We start from the raw sequence: 16,922 nt of genomic DNA, 5'->3' as shown, positions 1-16,922 counted from the left end.
CGACCCACCTGCAGCATGAGGGCGTGGGGCGTGTGGACGAAGTAGGAGACGTTGCCCTTGGGAGCGGACTGCAGGCAGAGCTGGCTGTCTGTCGCCACCGGGTTGTACATGAAGACGATGGCCGCGGACAGCTTGCCGTCGTATAGCACCTGCCCGGCAGGGAGCAGACAACACACCCCCCGGTGCGCTCGTTACGCTCACACACGCACACACACACACACACACACACACACACTACAGACGTCGGTAAGCACAGCACATCCTTGAAGCAATGTCCCGGTCATGAATGGTCGTAGTTATGCAAAAAAAAAAAGGAACCAACCCACATGAAACCTATTCCGAGTGTTTTGAAGTTAAAGTTAATTATAAATCGTAATTCTCCAATTGATAACATGATGTGGGTATGATTTTAATGGTCCAGTATAAATGCTGATATAATAGTGGCAACGACGGTACGATCGACCTTGTACTATTTTAATTTATTTTCAAATAAAATATAATGAAATTGTGGGTTGGTTCCTTTTTTGCATAACTACGTCCAAATTTCGATAGCATCGACTGCAAGCACAGCACATCCTTGAAGCAATGTCCCGGTCATGAATGGTCGCAGTTATGCAAAAAAAAGGAACCAACCCACATGAAACCCATTCCGAGTGTTTTGAAGTTAAAGTTAATTATAAATCGTAATTCTCCCATTGATAACATAGTGTGGGTATAATTTTAATGGTCCAGTATAAATACTGATATAATAATGGCAACGACGGTACAATCGACCTTGTACTATTTTAATTTATTTTCAAATAAAATATAATACAATTGTGAGTTGGTTCCTTTTTTGCATGACTACGTCCGAATTTCGATAGCATCGACTGCAAGCACAGCACGTCCTTAAAGCAATGTCCCGGTCATAAATGGTAGTAGTAATGCAAAAAAGGAACCAACCCACATGAAACCTATTCTGAGTGTTTTGAAGTTAAAGTTAATATTAAATTGTAATTCTCCCATTGATAATATAATGCGGGTATAATTCTAATGGTCTAGTATAAATACTGATGTAATAATAGCAACGACGGTACGATCAACCTTGTACTATTTTAATTTATTTTCAAATAAAATATAATAAAATTGTGGGTATGGTTGCTTTTTTGCATAACTACGTCCAAATTTCGATAGCATCGACTGGAAGCGTTGCGGAGTGTTGTTTCGGTCTCAATTATTGTGAAAACCATGTTGCAATGAGATGGCAAAGACCTAAAATTTGTGGTAATGGTTAATAAAAAAATTATTTATATATATATATAATTGTTTTATTAAACATTACCCCAAATTTTAGGTCTCTGCCATCTCACTGCGACATGGTTGTCACAATGAGACCGAACCGACACTCCAAAACGCTTTCAGTTGATGCTCTATTGAAATTTATAACTGGGACATTGCTTTAAGGACGTATACATATATATATAAATAAAAGTTATATTCGAAGTAACATATGGTTGAGTAACTCAGTGACAGAGACGATGGAGACAAAGGCTGGCAAATAAATGCACGTGAAATAGATTAATGGGTAATGTGATATGGGGGTACAAAAAAAAATTTTAGTCATGAGGATAAAAAAAAAATTTCATATGGAGACTTTTTAACTGAATAAACCATTGCTAACTACTGATTTGGTTTTCATTTAATTTTCTTGTTCACGTTCATTAACTGAAGGGGGATTAGGCCTCTCCCTCTTGATTTTTTTTACTACAAATCTTGTAAACTATTTATCCACATTTTTCTTTGCCCGTCAAGGCATAAATCATACCTCCCAGACCTTCTATGCCTTGTTGTGACCACGTACTGTATATACTAACAGGCTCTATTTTTTTTTTAAATGCTGCGAGAAAATAACTTACTATTTTACGCGGGTGACTGTAACTAATAATGATAACCACACCAGTTCACGAGTGACGACTTTGAAAAATAGCCAAATCTAAGTCCTATGACGTATCGACCAATAAAATTCGGCGTGGAAGCTTTATTGCAAGCGGTATCAAGATATTTTAAATTTGCAAGTCGGCGAGTCCTAATCCCCCTTTGAACAAAACAGAAGTACAATAAAATATGTCATGTAGTTCAAAGATTACTCTGAGAAGTTATAAACAGAAACATGTTGTTAGTTATCTATAACGAGCACAAAAATTTAACACCATCTCGTACACTCAACCCCTGAACAAATGTTGATACCATATTCATCATATTAAATTGATCCAACAAAGTGATGAATACCAACGATGCCACGTACAATTTCACATAACTTTCGTGGCTAATGAATTATTAAGTAAACCTGAGAAATATAATTTTCATTGAAATTAATTTAAAAAATATATATAGTTACATGTATCAGATCAGTATTTAAATAAGTACCAGGATAGGATTTTTCACTTGTTTGAAAACAAAAACCACGTGCCACGTTGCGCATCTTGCGTTTGGGCACAAACTGGACGAAATGCGTGAATTTCTGGTGCGTGGTTGCATGTGCATTTTGTTGCATATTAAAAAATCATTACCCTCAATGTGCAGTTTGAATCCCGACAAGTGAGCCATGGGCGTCGCAAGCGGGGGGGACGTGGGGGACACGTCCCCCCCCCCCCAATAATAAAAGTCTTCAATTTCGTCCCCTCCAATAATATATTTAGTTTCGTAGTTATATTAAAATATGATTTCTGTGATATAACCCATATGTTGCGCATGGTGCATTTAGTCCAATCGTGGTAATGTGAGCACTTTTTCAATTCGATCTTCATGTAAAATTCAAAATCAGGTTCGATACCGAGGAGAGATACTATAATAATAGTGAATGTAATCACTTTATTGCTTACGTCTGTGTACATGAGCGAAATATTCTTAATACTGCTGCGGCATTTAAGTGTAGCATTCAGGTTTCTCCTGACGTTTGAATTAATGATTTTGTGTGGATATATAGCACCAGCAGATACGTTAACCTTTTTTTTTTTTAACAAATTTTTTATCTGAAAATATTTTTTACAAAAAAATAAATTATATATTGCAACCAACTATAATTAGAATACTTAGGAAAGAAAAATGCCTAAAAACCACCTTTTTGCACCTTCAAACCCCAAATTTTTCCGGGGGAGGACCCCCCGGAACCCCCTGCTTTTTTTTCCCAGGGGATGGATATTCCTCAACAACTAAATCAATTGAATTCCCCCCCCCCCCCCCCCCCCCCCCAAAATATATCCTTGCGACGCCCATGAGTGAGCGTTACGTCAGGCGCGGAGGTGCAGTGCGACATCACAAGCCAACGCTACAAGCTACAGTGCACATGAACTGCCGTTGCCCGGTGCCAAACATCAGCCAAAAGTCAGCGGCAGCAAGAACAACCCCGTCAAAACTCAAAAGTGGAAGCTCTTTTTTTTTTTGTAAAGGTGTACCGTGAAACTGGGTGAGAATGATCAGAAGAAGAGTGAATAGAATCAAAAGTTTGTATCATTATATTTTGAAACATAAAAAAAAAAAAGAATTATATACTGTTTTAATCTTCTAATCATAGTTGTAATATATGTAGTTCTGCTGTATTATGTTTCAAAATATAATGTTACAAACTTTACAGTAGTACACTATAGTACTGATCAACAGTCAAAAAAAAAAAAAAAAAAAATCAAAATTTTTGGAATTTATTTATTTTTAATTCAGAAGGCCACAGCATGAGAATTTGGACACATATTTTTAAAAGGAGAATATTATATTAATCAGATAAAATCAAATATTTAAAAAAAATGCAAAAAAAATTGAATTTAGATAGATCAAATTAAAATTCACCCAAAAAACGCAAGTGAGAAATGACTTTAAAGGCACCATCTTTGATGGCCAGTATCACAAGCCAAGAATTTTTTTGAACAAAAAAAATTATACATATATATGTTTCTTACTATTTCCTGAATTTCAATGTATGTTAAATTACAAAAATTTGTGAATATGAAATGATGATTTTTTTTTGTTTGTCTGCTTGAATTGAGGTAATTTATCCATCGTTATGAAACAATGAATTACATACAGCTAGAGACAGGAAAATTTTTTTGGGTTATTTTGCTACATCTGGCTCAGAGTTTTTCAGAATCACATACGGCTGAGTCAACACATCCCTCAAGACAGTAGCCAATGAATATGTGATATGAGTCTATCATTGAGGTAATTAGAGCCTCAACTGTTCTTTTCCTTATCCCTATGTACTAGTACACATAAGCATGAATCAGAGTAAAACAATGCTCCATGACACTTTTTCAAAAGCCTTATGCCCTGCAAATTTTTAGTGAGAAATGATAGAGAATACAGTAACTCTTTGATTAAAGACACTTGTGAGAACATCAATTTTCATTATCCGTTATCGTCTAAAAAAAAAGTGTGGGATTCAACTAGCAAACAGTCATCTTTAAAATTTTCCACAGATTACTTTTAAACCCTACTATATAAAGCTGGAAAGTGAATTTACTGTATGAAATGTGTAATTTATAGTAGTGCACAAGTATGAACAGTATACATACATTTCTGTACATTATGCAATACATGTGTATTGAAGAGTGTATTGATAGTTTTGTAAAGTTAAATACATTACGTATGTGTTATTTTACTTACAAAGGATTTTTTTTTCATTTTGGTTCCAAGCCTGCGGTGAAATAACATGACTGTGCGTAAGTTTTAAGAGATTTCTGTTATCATCTATTCGGTTATCTGTCACAGCCCCTGGGTCCAGTTGTCCTGTCTGTGCCCGGCGACAGGAAAGTCCTCAATTCCCGAAACATCGCTACTGCTTTTTCTTGTGAAACCTTTTGTGTTTGTCTGTGCTGTTGTCATTTTGCTGTCCAAAATACCTGTTTAATTTCATCACTGGGCTCGCATCTGCGTCGTCTGTATTGTCTGTGTATTGTCCAGGTTGTCTGTTCGGTACCATCTTTGGGTCACTCTGACAGTCACTGTGTTTTCCAAAAGTTGCGGTTTATCTATTTACTTCTCTGCTGCAACCGTCTCTTCATTGTCGGCTCACTGTTGTTCCTCTGCGCTGTGAAATCATTTCCAATGATTTTTCCACGGAATTTTCTGTGCTGCATCCACAGTATCATTTTAAATCGGCTGATTTTGGGTTGTTTTCTGTGTGTTTGTGTATTCATCTTTCTTTGTCTGTCCTTAGGTTTATTTTTTTTTTAAATACAGTGCAAACTATGGCATGTGTCCGAAATAATGATTTAATGATTCTCACTGCACGAATCATTCAAAGAATTAATGTTTCCTCGGATCATTTTGGTGAGACGTGATTATGTACTCTGTGTACACTTAAACAGCCACTTAATAAAATTAAATGTTTCAATTTACATTTGCAGTCGTTAAATTTAAATAATACAGACACATGAAATATTACCTCAAAAGAACTTCAAACACACTTTCCCGCTTTCGCATTGCACACGCTCAGTTAGTTTCGTCTCATTAATCTCAGAAAAAAAAAAAAAAGCTAACTGAAAGATACTCTGCAACGCAACGCTGTGAAAACGATCAACAGATAGTTGCAAAGTGGCCAACTCGAGAAGAAGAGACTGTACTTTGGCCACGACACAAAGCAGGAACTGAAAGTCAGATGTACAACACACTAGGCTAAAATAGACTAACGTAAAAAAAAATAAAGGCTACAATAAGTACTAAGAATAGTGAGAAGAACTAAAAGAAAAAAAAAAGTAAAAAAAGTGGCAAGCTTACAGAGAGCAAAGCTTGGTCCGGCATGCAGAGTTGCGACGGCGGTTCACTCACCCTTTTGTGATTGTCAGGAAGATTAAGGTTGCATTCATTGTCAAACCGAAACTGACTCTGCAGCAAGCAATTCAGAAAAAAAACAAAAACAAAAAAACAAACAATATAACTGCCCTTAATGGTACGTTACCCATAATCCACTACTACTCCAATGTTACAGCTCTGTAACAAAACACTAAGATAATGGTCTGATAGTAACCATCTAAAAAAAAAAAATTCTCATGTCAAGAGACTCATGTACTTGACTGAATAAAAGAAAAATGTTTCACTAGAAGAAATCCCAATATGTCTCATAAGCATACAAAAACTTTTGTGCATCCATGTGGTGTGTCTGCATATATACCAAAAAAGAGGGGGGTTGTCTGTAAAGTCGGTTTACGGACAATAATTTTACGCGATAACGTCATAATAAAACATTCATGAAAAATTGCATACTTTTTAATTTTCAAATATTATTTTCAGTTTTTGCAAATTTAATTTAAATAATTTGTTTAAATATAATCACGAACAATTAGTTATAGAAATAAACTGAAATAAAATCAATTTCAATAAATTGTTAATTTGAAATGACGAAATTGTACAAAAAAATAATTTTTTTTAAATTGCTGCTTTTAAAAAGCCTACCTTAACCTGTTTGATATTATAGAAGATTTTCTCGCACGGTGGTCGGCCGGTTCTTGCACGCTCGGCTCAGTCAGAACGTGACAATGAGTCATGCTTTTTGGTGCGTGCAACCGGCGTTCATCCATTTATAAGAGGTTATCACATAAAAAAAAAAAAAAGTTTTGTGAGTGGAGTCCAAACACGCCAAAAATGAAACTTCCTGTTTATGAGGTACAGATAGAGTACTTTTTTACTGAACAAGAGACAAAATAGTAAGGATGCTGGTATGAATTACAATGAAAAAAGATTCAAAGTTAAGGTTTTGACGTGACAACGTCTAATAAATCGATGAACGCCGGCTGCACGCACGAAAAAGTGTCCCACTACGGATGTCCCAATACGGATGTCCCACTACGGATGTGTCCTGTTTGCTCATTGTACGTATGCGTGGCATCTCTCTTCATGCTCATTGTACGCATGCGTGGCATCTCTCTTCATGCTCATTGTACGCATGCGTGGCATCTCTCTTCCACTCGATTGGAACAACCATCGATTTGACTTTTCAATCATATTTTCGTCGTTTGAATTATTAATATTATGTAATTTAACGATCGTCCACCGATTTTCAGCACAATTGGTACGGTTATTTAAAAGTAATGTTGAATATTCAAATACATTTTGAACCAACAATGGTGTTTTACAGTTAAACATAATAATTCAAATTACACCCGGGATCTTTTGCACAATGTTTTAAAAAACGAAATAATATTATTCCTCTATCGTGAACAAAATTTTTATAAATATATATATATATATAAGATCTGAAAGTATGTTTTTCAAGTATGGCCTCGTGGCCATGCGGTTAGCATTGGTAACTTTTAAACTGAACTGAACTTAACTTCCAATCCAACAGTTGACAGTTCAAATCCCGGCAGCTGCGAAATTTTTTTTTGTACTTGAAAAAATAAATACGGCACACGCAACATTTCAAAAGTAATAAATATATTTGAATTAATGAATGCAAATAAAAGTAAATTTATTAATTAAATTGTACATTTCATTTCACTCCTTCTTGTATCCATACAAAATAGTGATTATTCAATAAAAATGATTCAATTTTATTCATAAAAGTATGCAGAGGTAGATTTTTTCATACAAAAGACAGAAAAATTAAAAAAAAATTCTTCCTCAAAGAATATAATATTTTTAATGCCTAAATGGTTTGGTTGTAAAAACCTATTAGGGCTCAGTCTCAGGCCGAATATGATATTTCCTTTTCTTCTGGATCAATCATTTCATCAATGTTTTGTTATGACGTTTTCACGTTAAACTATCGTCCGTAAACCGACTTTACAGACAACCAATTTTTTAAATATATTTTACAAGGAATTAATTATTTAATTTGATATAAACAGGAATCAATTACGGTAATTAGTTTATCATTATTTACGAGTCATTATCCGCATTGTGACAATTCGCTTAAAATCGCTAAAGTACAACACAAAATTTTTAGATTAAATGCGTTCTAATGCCTATAAAATACAGCATCAAAAAAATATTGTACCCGACCTGGTGGTTGGGGTATTCAGTTCATTGCACAAATCAACAACTGTTTTTCACACGCACAAATAATTGAAGATAGTTTAAATTAAATAAAAGAAATATGATAGTGTCAATCATTAGCCATTACGTAAACTGAGGAGTGTTACGAGAATTCCGTAGCATCACTGCTGCGTCATTTCTACCTCTCCCCTGCCGACTCCCCTTCCGGCCGTTACAACTAGCATACAGCATGCTCCGCTACGTACCTATCCCCCCTTGCCTTTGTCCTATTGGATCGCTAGTGCATGCATTGGCATGGCGTGACTGCTGATACACTTTCCTCCTCTACCATTTCCCCCACCACATACCTAACTATTCTCCTCATGCGATCGGAATTTTCCTTAACACTCAAAAATTGTAGCCCCTCAGCAAAGAAATTTCACTTCAAAAATATGTTGACCATTATTATTACTAATGTCAGTTCAAGCGTATTAATTTAATTCTATAGGAACGCCATAAAACCACAGAATCACCACAGATGATTTAAGCCCAAACTAGATAAGACCCACACAAAAAAAAAATGTACGCAAGTTTAAGTACGTGTCTTTTACAGGCAATAATTCATCTCGCAGTCAAACTAGCATTAGGCTTAGTGCCAATATAATTATGGACCATAAGCATTATTAATTATTTTCAAGTACAAGAGTCTCTTAACAACTAATTTAATGAAATACAATACGAAAAATATATTTTATATAACATTGATATAAATACAACTATAAGGTCGTAAATCAGACTGGTATACTGCACTTGTACAAAAATAGATTAAAATAAGCCTACTTAATAGCTCCATAGCAACGAATAACAAAATACGTAAAAAACAAAACTGAACATGTAAAGAGGTTTCAAGTAAGATGGAACATAAAATATTTCCTCGGAACCAAACAGCAGAAATACTGAAGAAATTTGGCGAATTCTCTGTAATGTTTCGACAACATACTTAAAAAATTTAATAAAGCTGAAGCTTCATGGATGGGTTGAAATTGCATACTTACTCTTCAAAGTTTTAGTTCTTTGATAAAGATGCAGGACTTCTGTTACAAATCAAATTTTAGCTATCAGCGTCTTTATCTAGATGACGTGTCTAAAAAGCCGGCGACATCAAATGGCAACTAAACAAGACTTAAGTTCACCTTAATTTAGGCTGGGCTTTCTCTAGCTCTGCAAGTCTTTACATGTTCAGTCAAAGTTCACATATTTAAATTATTGCTCCTATCCTGCTACGCATATGCTTACGTTAACCCACATCGTATAACAATGCTGTACTGTTGTTAACTAATTGTTAAAGCTACAGTAAAAAATATTAAACACTGGAACTTACAAGTTACATTCAAAGACAAGCAAATTATTTAATCTAGGATCAAATCAAGCTTCATAGTTTTATTTTTTAACCAAATATCCAAAAACTTCAAAACAAAATACATTCCAAACATAGTTCTATTTAAAATATTTTTAAACACTAATGTAAGTAAAATCTACATCAAAAACAGTTCTCAAATCAAGCTTCGTGTTTATTTCCATCCAAGACTTTTATTCGTACAACACTAAAGAAATTAATCAAACTTATGATCATGTATTTTTCGTGTTAATTTTCCCATTACTTTATCAACAATCTACAGTATTTTTGGCATCGTTTTAAAAGAGTTTTTTGCTCAGTCATTAACATAATTTATCAAATATTAATACATTTAGGTTATTATAAAGAAAAATAATATGAATTGATATTTCCGTTCCTTTGTTATATAGAAGTTTATATTGAAAGAAAAATGTCTGTTGTATAGAGGTGAAATTGCCTTTAGTTAGATACAATTTTGGCTGAGATTTAGCAAACAGTTTGTATACTTTAAAGAGGTTCACTATACAAGAATTCTACTGTATTCTAGTTTCAGTTATGTACGTAAAATGTCACTGATAATTACATAACAATGACGAAAGTCAGGCAGGTAGCCAGAGAGGTCCAGACCCCTCCCTTCCAAGATTAAAAAAAAAGTAAAGACAGAATACGTAAAGCACAACAGCAAATTAGCTACTCTCAGATTATTTTACGAGGATCATTGTAGTAATAATTAGGCTACAATAATGCCCAATTATAGCTCGACATACCTCACACACAGAAGCAAACAGGAATTGTTTCTCCTGTTACGTACTGTAAGCATGTCGTTTTTTTAACAAATTGACATGTGTGTTTCATTTATCTAATAACATTAGTACATGTGTATTTATGCCTTAATTTAAAGGAATCATCAAAAAATTAACTCAAGAACAAAGTATTAAAATTAATTAATTAAATACCAAAATACAAAATGTTTAGTTTCATTGAGCAAAATCATTACTTAAATTTGTGCTTGTAAAGGTTAGAGTTTAATAATTGGCTATTCCCTGAGATTTTATTTAAGTGTGGCATTAAATTTCTTTTAAAATTCAGTTTATATATATATATATATATATATATATATATATATATATATATATATATATATATATATATATATATATATATATATATATATATATATATATATATAGTGTAAACTCTTTATAACGTCCCTCATTTTAACAACAAACTCCTTAAAACATCGAAATTACTTGACTTTGATTGGTTTACCTTGTTTTCTATACAATAATACACTCTATATAGCGTCACGCTCACTCTATTTAACAACAACAAAACAGCATGCAGTACTTTCTAAGTTGCCGAAGTTGATTAAGAACTGCATCTGTGTACGTTCTTTTGTTTGATGTTTTGTTGTTGCATTATCTAGCACGTGTTTACTTCGTGTGTAAAATGTGTATTATATTCGTAAATACATATTATTATAGATAGAGACCGGAAAAATTCGCGGATTCATTTCGCGATAGGCTAAAATACAAACCGTTATACCTCGATGCTGCCTCTGCTATTGGCTCACAACTCACCTGGATGACTCTAGGCCAATGAGAAACACTCAACCAAGGCTTTATCGAATCACAGGCTGCTACTCTGGAACGTCTCACAAGACAGCAGCCAATGAGTGCGGGTGGCATTTGACCGAGTGTACGTAGAACTGTGGAGTTCATCCTACAGGTCACTGAACCCGCGAATTTTTCCAGTCCCTAATTATAGAATAGTAAAATGATATATTTTATTTCTCTCCGTTTAACGACCACTCTCTATATAACGCCGAAAAATGCTCAGTCCATTAAGTGTCGTTATATAGAGTTTACACTGTGTATAATGGTTGTACTGGCTCCCCTTCCTTCATAAAAATCGAGGCTACGGCCGTGCTTTCGGCGACACGGACCGACTTCGGGAAAACGAGCCAAGCGGCGGTCGCGACCACACGAAGGCTCGAGTTTGAGAACCGCGAGAACTACACGGCGATCCGAACCCGGCAGACGCGATCTAAGGCAGAACCAGTGGGAGGGGAGCAACGGTGGAAGACTGGGGGTGGGTAAGGGTAGTTAGGGGGGTTAGGGAGAGCGCGGAGGCCACTCACCTTGTAGCCGGGTCCTAACCTGTGCATGGCACAGATCTGGTGCGTGGTGAGCGCCTCGCTGAACAGGTAGATGGCCGACATCTGGCCGCAGAACACCCGCTCCTCGTCCAGCTCCGGCGTGGCCCCGATGTAGCACTTGTCAAACACCTGGCCAAATCCCCCCCCTCGCAGGGATCACGACCAACACACAAACACAAAAGGGATCGTCCATTAATCACGTGAGGCTCTAAAGGGGGGGGGGGGGGGGGTCGGGAAAAATCACGAAATATCACAAGGTGGGAGGGGGGGTGTAGAGAGATATCACATGTATTTATTTTTTCGTGCAATTTCTACTAAACCGAAAAGCGACGCGTGACCTTGACTCACCGTAGCCAGGCAACAATATCCCCGCCCGCCGCAACATGAACCACCCGGCTCGGCTTGCCAGTCGCCAGTAAGACTGTGATTTTGGCGCCGAATACATGGGTAAATCACATATAAGCCTTTCCTTTATTATTTTTATGCCAGTGAGAATAAACCTGCAACCTTAATGTGTGTCTGGACATTTTTATCACTGTGCTTAATTTTCCAGAATTAAATTAGATCATACCTATATTTAAAGATAATATTCTGAAATTTTTAAAAATATTTCGTACCAAAAAAATACACGTGATTTATTGGGAGGGGGGGGGGGGGGGGGGGGGGGGGGTTAAAAATTTGCTAAGAAAACATCACGTGATTAATGGACGACCCCAAACAAGAGGTTAGGGGGCGGCGGTACGCGGCCTGGGATTCTTAGAAAATGATCCTTCATTCTCGGTGTTCAAATGACACGACATTCTTCTGCAAATTTTGCGTAAATTAAGTTTTAAAACAAGCAATGGCGCATGTCAAAAATAACGTGCCAAATTAACATCCACCCCATCTGCGAAAAATCCATAGTTTTGACATAACGGATACTCGAATCCTGATAGCTCCCATAGGAGACCAGAGCTCTGATCACTGAACTGTGTGTTGGTTTCCATCTGATTTAATCTATCCTCTGTCTACAGAAGAGGACAGTATTAAATTACAGTTCTCCTCATTAAAAAGAAACAATTTAAAATAAAGTTTGTATAATTAAGTTTTGTACTATTTCGAGCAAGAAGCATTTAATAGACTACAAATATTATGTTTGTAAATATTGAATATCTAGAAACAAAGTTAACTGATTGCACTTCAAAACAAGAAGCACGCAAATGAGAAATTGCTTATTAAATTAGATTTATCATTATTTAAGGACAACAAGCATCTGAACTAGTCATGGGTCAAATCACAAGTTTCTCTAATACAAATATCTAAATAGAAATCTGAATATAGGTTTCAAGTGTTAAATATAAAATAATCTACAACGAATGAAAAATATTAACTATGATGTTGAAACATTTAACACTTTGAACATTAGTTTCATGAAATACGTTTCCCCATAAATAACAAATAATTTTATTTACATAATTAATTACCAAAAGTACAAAATATATTGAGGGAATAATAACAGGAAACGGAGTTGCAGGTATTGAATTTCTGTATTTACTCAATTTCCACCAACAATTTTCTTCAAATATTTTTTCCTTGAAATTAAAGTCTTTCAAATGAGGGAGATTTGATGGCATTTTGAAGTTTTGAGATTCTGAGCAGAGGCAAAAAATATCTGTAGGATTCCCTCTGGTGGGGGAAGGGGGGCAGAGGGGAATTATGTTTATCATTCCCGTTTCACAATTACAATTTTGCAAGCATAGGTGTGCCCCTTCAAAGAGGAGGTTTCAAATTCCAGAGAGTGGGGCCCGAACCCTTGCTAACCCCCTCCCCCTCTCAGATTTATGACCATGGTTCCCAAAATTTTTTTTTGCAATTGATTGACCCATCCATAATCCAAAATAAATTATTTGGTAAAATTTTAACGTTTGTTTACTAAACACAGGAAATAAACCCGAAACAACAAATTGTTTGCTGGAAAGAGAAGCGTGCACAAGGTTGAAGTGGGGCTACTTACGTCATTGGTGGAAACAAACCACGCCATCTCGGTGCTGGAAGCCAGCTGGCCGTTCACGAGGCATTTTATCTCGCTCTTCGTCCACCTGTTGTATATGTACACTATGGCGATCATGTACCACTGCAAGAGGAGCACAGAGGAGTCAGCGACCACCGCGTGACAAAGCACAAGCCATGAAAATACACAAAGCAGGAGTTCTGGAGTTCATGGTACATTCCCTCTTGCACAATCAAAAATGACGGAATATTTAAGGACCGCTTTACTTTATCGTCTTCACTACTATTTGCAACATAGCAAAAACCTGCAGACATATTTAATTTTAATAAAAAATTTACTATAGTTGATTTAAAAATAAAAAATTAAAATTATAAATAATTTTAAAAATAATAAATTTTGATGTATTAACTTATTAAAATTAATATTGCAACTATACAATTATATTTGTATTATATTTAATTATTATATAATTACATGAAATAATATTTTTTTAAATTAATAAAATAAAATAAAAATATTAAGAAATGAAATTAAAAATTAACTATAGTTAATTTAAAAAATAATAATTTTGTTGATTAGTTTAATTATTACAGATAAGTTCCAATTATTGTCCACAATTATCTCTGGAACACATATCTAATCCAAGTATATTGCCTATCTGAAATTATTAGACATAGGCCTAACATTTCATTAGATCACTAATTGCACTTACTTTATAAGTTCAAAGTAAGACACTCAAAAACACATTTTTAATATAAAGGAGAGGTGCACCATGTGAAAAAAATCCAAAAAGATTTAATCACGTGGCCCAGAATTCTCCAAATCGTACTTTGCTTTGTACAAAGCTTTGTTTGCTGGCAAGTAGGACACAAAAAGCATTTTGTTGTTTTCAGTTGTATTTTAGTGCCTTTCATTGTGTTCTGTTGATATCAGTTAGAAAGAACTTTGTTGGAGTCTGTTTTCTAATGTTTGTAACAACCCAGGTTAAGGCTAGCCTACAAATGATTTAGCACAGAAAATAGCACACGCACTCGCACAGGGCACACGCACAGCACAGAACTTCAACCTACAATTAAATAACACACGCACAGAGAAATCGGAAGTTTATACAAAATATTTACGAAAATTAAAGGAAGTGCAGCGAAGGAAAAATTGTGTACATGTATTGGTAGCCTTGTCAGAGGAAAACAGCTGATATATGTGTTTATTTGTTTTGCGCGCGCTGTGTGAGATGAATGGAAAGGAAAAGAATTTGGTTTAAGTTAGCAAAAATCACAATTTCCCTCCAGGTCTCTGAACAATCGTTCACTTCTAACCTTAAACAGAGTATCCTTCGAAAGGGTACGATGTTACAGACCTTTACATTGTATGGCACGTTTACGTATTTAACACTTTTTTCTGCACAGAAACTTTCTTTCTGTACTTCTAAAATGCTATAAAAATTGTAACTATATAACTAAAAAATGTAAACAACACTAAATGAAAATATGTCATTTTGGCGCCATTAAGGTAAACTGGCATAAAAATAATGTGAAACACTGAATTAAAATATATGACGCCTTGCAAGGTAATTCTATACATTTACAGAATACTTACAGTTGATATGAACTCCTTGTTCGCACAAGGCATCAACGATCGCCTCCCACGCATTTTTCTTGTCTTCTTACTTTTTGAACCCTGCCAGGGTTTTATCAAATAAAATTGGGGTAAATATGTAGAGTAGCTGTATTTGCGGGAAAAAAAAGTTAAAAATCAGAAAATACTTTTATTATATGCTCTTTTACTTCCTCTTTTCATTAAACCCAGCGTAGATAAGAAATTCCAAATACTTTAGGAGATATCGAATTTTTTAAGTTTCATAGTTGGGCGATGTTTGTTTAAAAAAATTTAAAAATTCCGAAAATACTTTTATTCTATGCTCTTTAGCTTCCTCTTTTCATTAAACCCAGCGGAGATAAGAAATTCCAAATACTTTAGGAGATATAGAATTTTTTAATTTTCATCACAATACCTGTGTATTCATGCGGCATTCAAAATTGTTTCTTGTTTACGAGTATGAAATTTTTTTTTTCTTGCGGCGTTCACCATTGTTTACCTGCCTCTAACTTAGATGAGTTTTTAACGTTTCAAATTATTTGTTATTTGGATTATGTTGCGCAAATAATAAATTCAAAAAAAAATTACGTGAGTTCCTACTGTTCATCCTTTGTCCCGGTTTGTTTTTATTTGATTTGATTTTTTATTTCATTCAATAAACCATACAATGGTATAGAATATATCAAAAAAATACAAATAAACATAAATACAAACACATAAACAGGTACAAGAACAGTATTAAAAGCATTACAAAATTAAAATAATATAGTATAACAGCTGCTCTTCCATGAATAAGCACCTATTATATATAAAAGAAAAGTCATACATAAAAAAAATTACGAAGCTACCTCCTGTTCATAATCGTCTATATTATAAAAAGCCTTATGTGCTAAATAAAGAAATAATCCTTTTTAAATAAATTATATTGGTACATATTTTTTAGAACTGATGGTAATTTATTGAATAATCTAATACCAAGGTCAGGTCAGTTACATTATAAATACTTTAAAACTAAACAATCATTAAAATTAATTAATATTATTTTTAATGTCCGCTTAGTTTGACAGTATTTATAATGTAACTGGCGTGACCTAATCGACCATTTAAATTAATTAGGCATTCACGAACACACAGCAAAATAAAAAAAATGCGACGTTCGAATGATAGTACAGGTCTTGTATTGCAAAATAAAAACGGCGATATCTCCTAAAGTATTTGGAATTTCTTATCTCCGCCGGGTTTAATGAAAAGAGGAAGTAAAAGAGCATATAATAAAAATATTTTCGGATTTTTAACATTTTTTTTTCTTCGCAAATTTCGCTACACTACATATTTACCAAAATTGGTTTGCTTTCAACCAGGCAAACTAAACTTATGTCGAAATTAGTCTCTTCATTCATGTTGTAATTGAAGGAGACTATTTAACTTCCCGCGCATAATATCAAAACAATAATGTACAAGTCTAGTCAAATTACGTACGCACATTTACAATTGCGCATGACCTCGGTGGTAAGCGAGTTTTCATTGGTCAGCGTGCAGCGCACAGCGCACACGCACAGAGAATATTAAAAGTTGGTCAACTTTCTGTGCGTCGATCCTGTGCTATTTTCCCGTGCGTATGCTGTGCTCGAGTGTAGGTGGCGCAATACAAAAACTTCGTTTCTATTTTCTGTGCGTGTGCTATTTTCTGTGCTAAATCATTTGTAGGCTAGCCTTTACTGCCCTTCCCACTTGATAATTAGAATTAATCCATTACATTGCCATATTCAATACTATAGTTAGTTTTTTTTAAATATAATTTAAATAATATCTTTATTTTTCTTGTAAGAAGCATTTAT

At 34.7% G+C, this 16,922-nt stretch overlaps 1 protein-coding gene across 7 annotated transcripts in view; it reads right to left on the bottom strand.

The window, feature by feature from the left end:
• The window catches only part of LOC134540806 (neurobeachin), a 987,386-nt gene that overhangs the window by 424,006 nt on the left and 546,458 nt on the right, over nucleotides 1–16,922 (bottom strand). For 4 of the 7 annotated variants that reach the window (XM_063383739.1, XM_063383738.1, XM_063383742.1 and 1 more), the window contains exons 8-11: nucleotides 13,492–13,611; nucleotides 11,481–11,627; nucleotides 5,749–5,856; nucleotides 9–149 (exon numbers count right to left, since the gene is read on the bottom strand). In XM_063383739.1, the coding sequence (XP_063239809.1) occupies nucleotides 9–149; nucleotides 5,749–5,856; nucleotides 11,481–11,627; nucleotides 13,492–13,611 (516 nt within the window). The remainder of the gene's footprint in view (nucleotides 1–8; nucleotides 150–5,748; nucleotides 5,857–11,480; nucleotides 11,628–13,491; nucleotides 13,612–16,922) is intronic. The other 3 variants (XM_063383741.1, XM_063383740.1, XM_063383744.1) reach the window with 1 other exon arrangement.

This window comes from Bacillus rossius, chromosome 17 (genome assembly GCF_032445375.1).
Source record: "Bacillus rossius redtenbacheri isolate Brsri chromosome 17, Brsri_v3, whole genome shotgun sequence".
In the NCBI taxonomy this organism is placed as follows: Eukaryota; Metazoa; Arthropoda; class Insecta; order Phasmatodea; family Bacillidae; genus Bacillus; species Bacillus rossius.
This window is presented reverse-complemented; position numbering and strand designations above follow the sequence as displayed.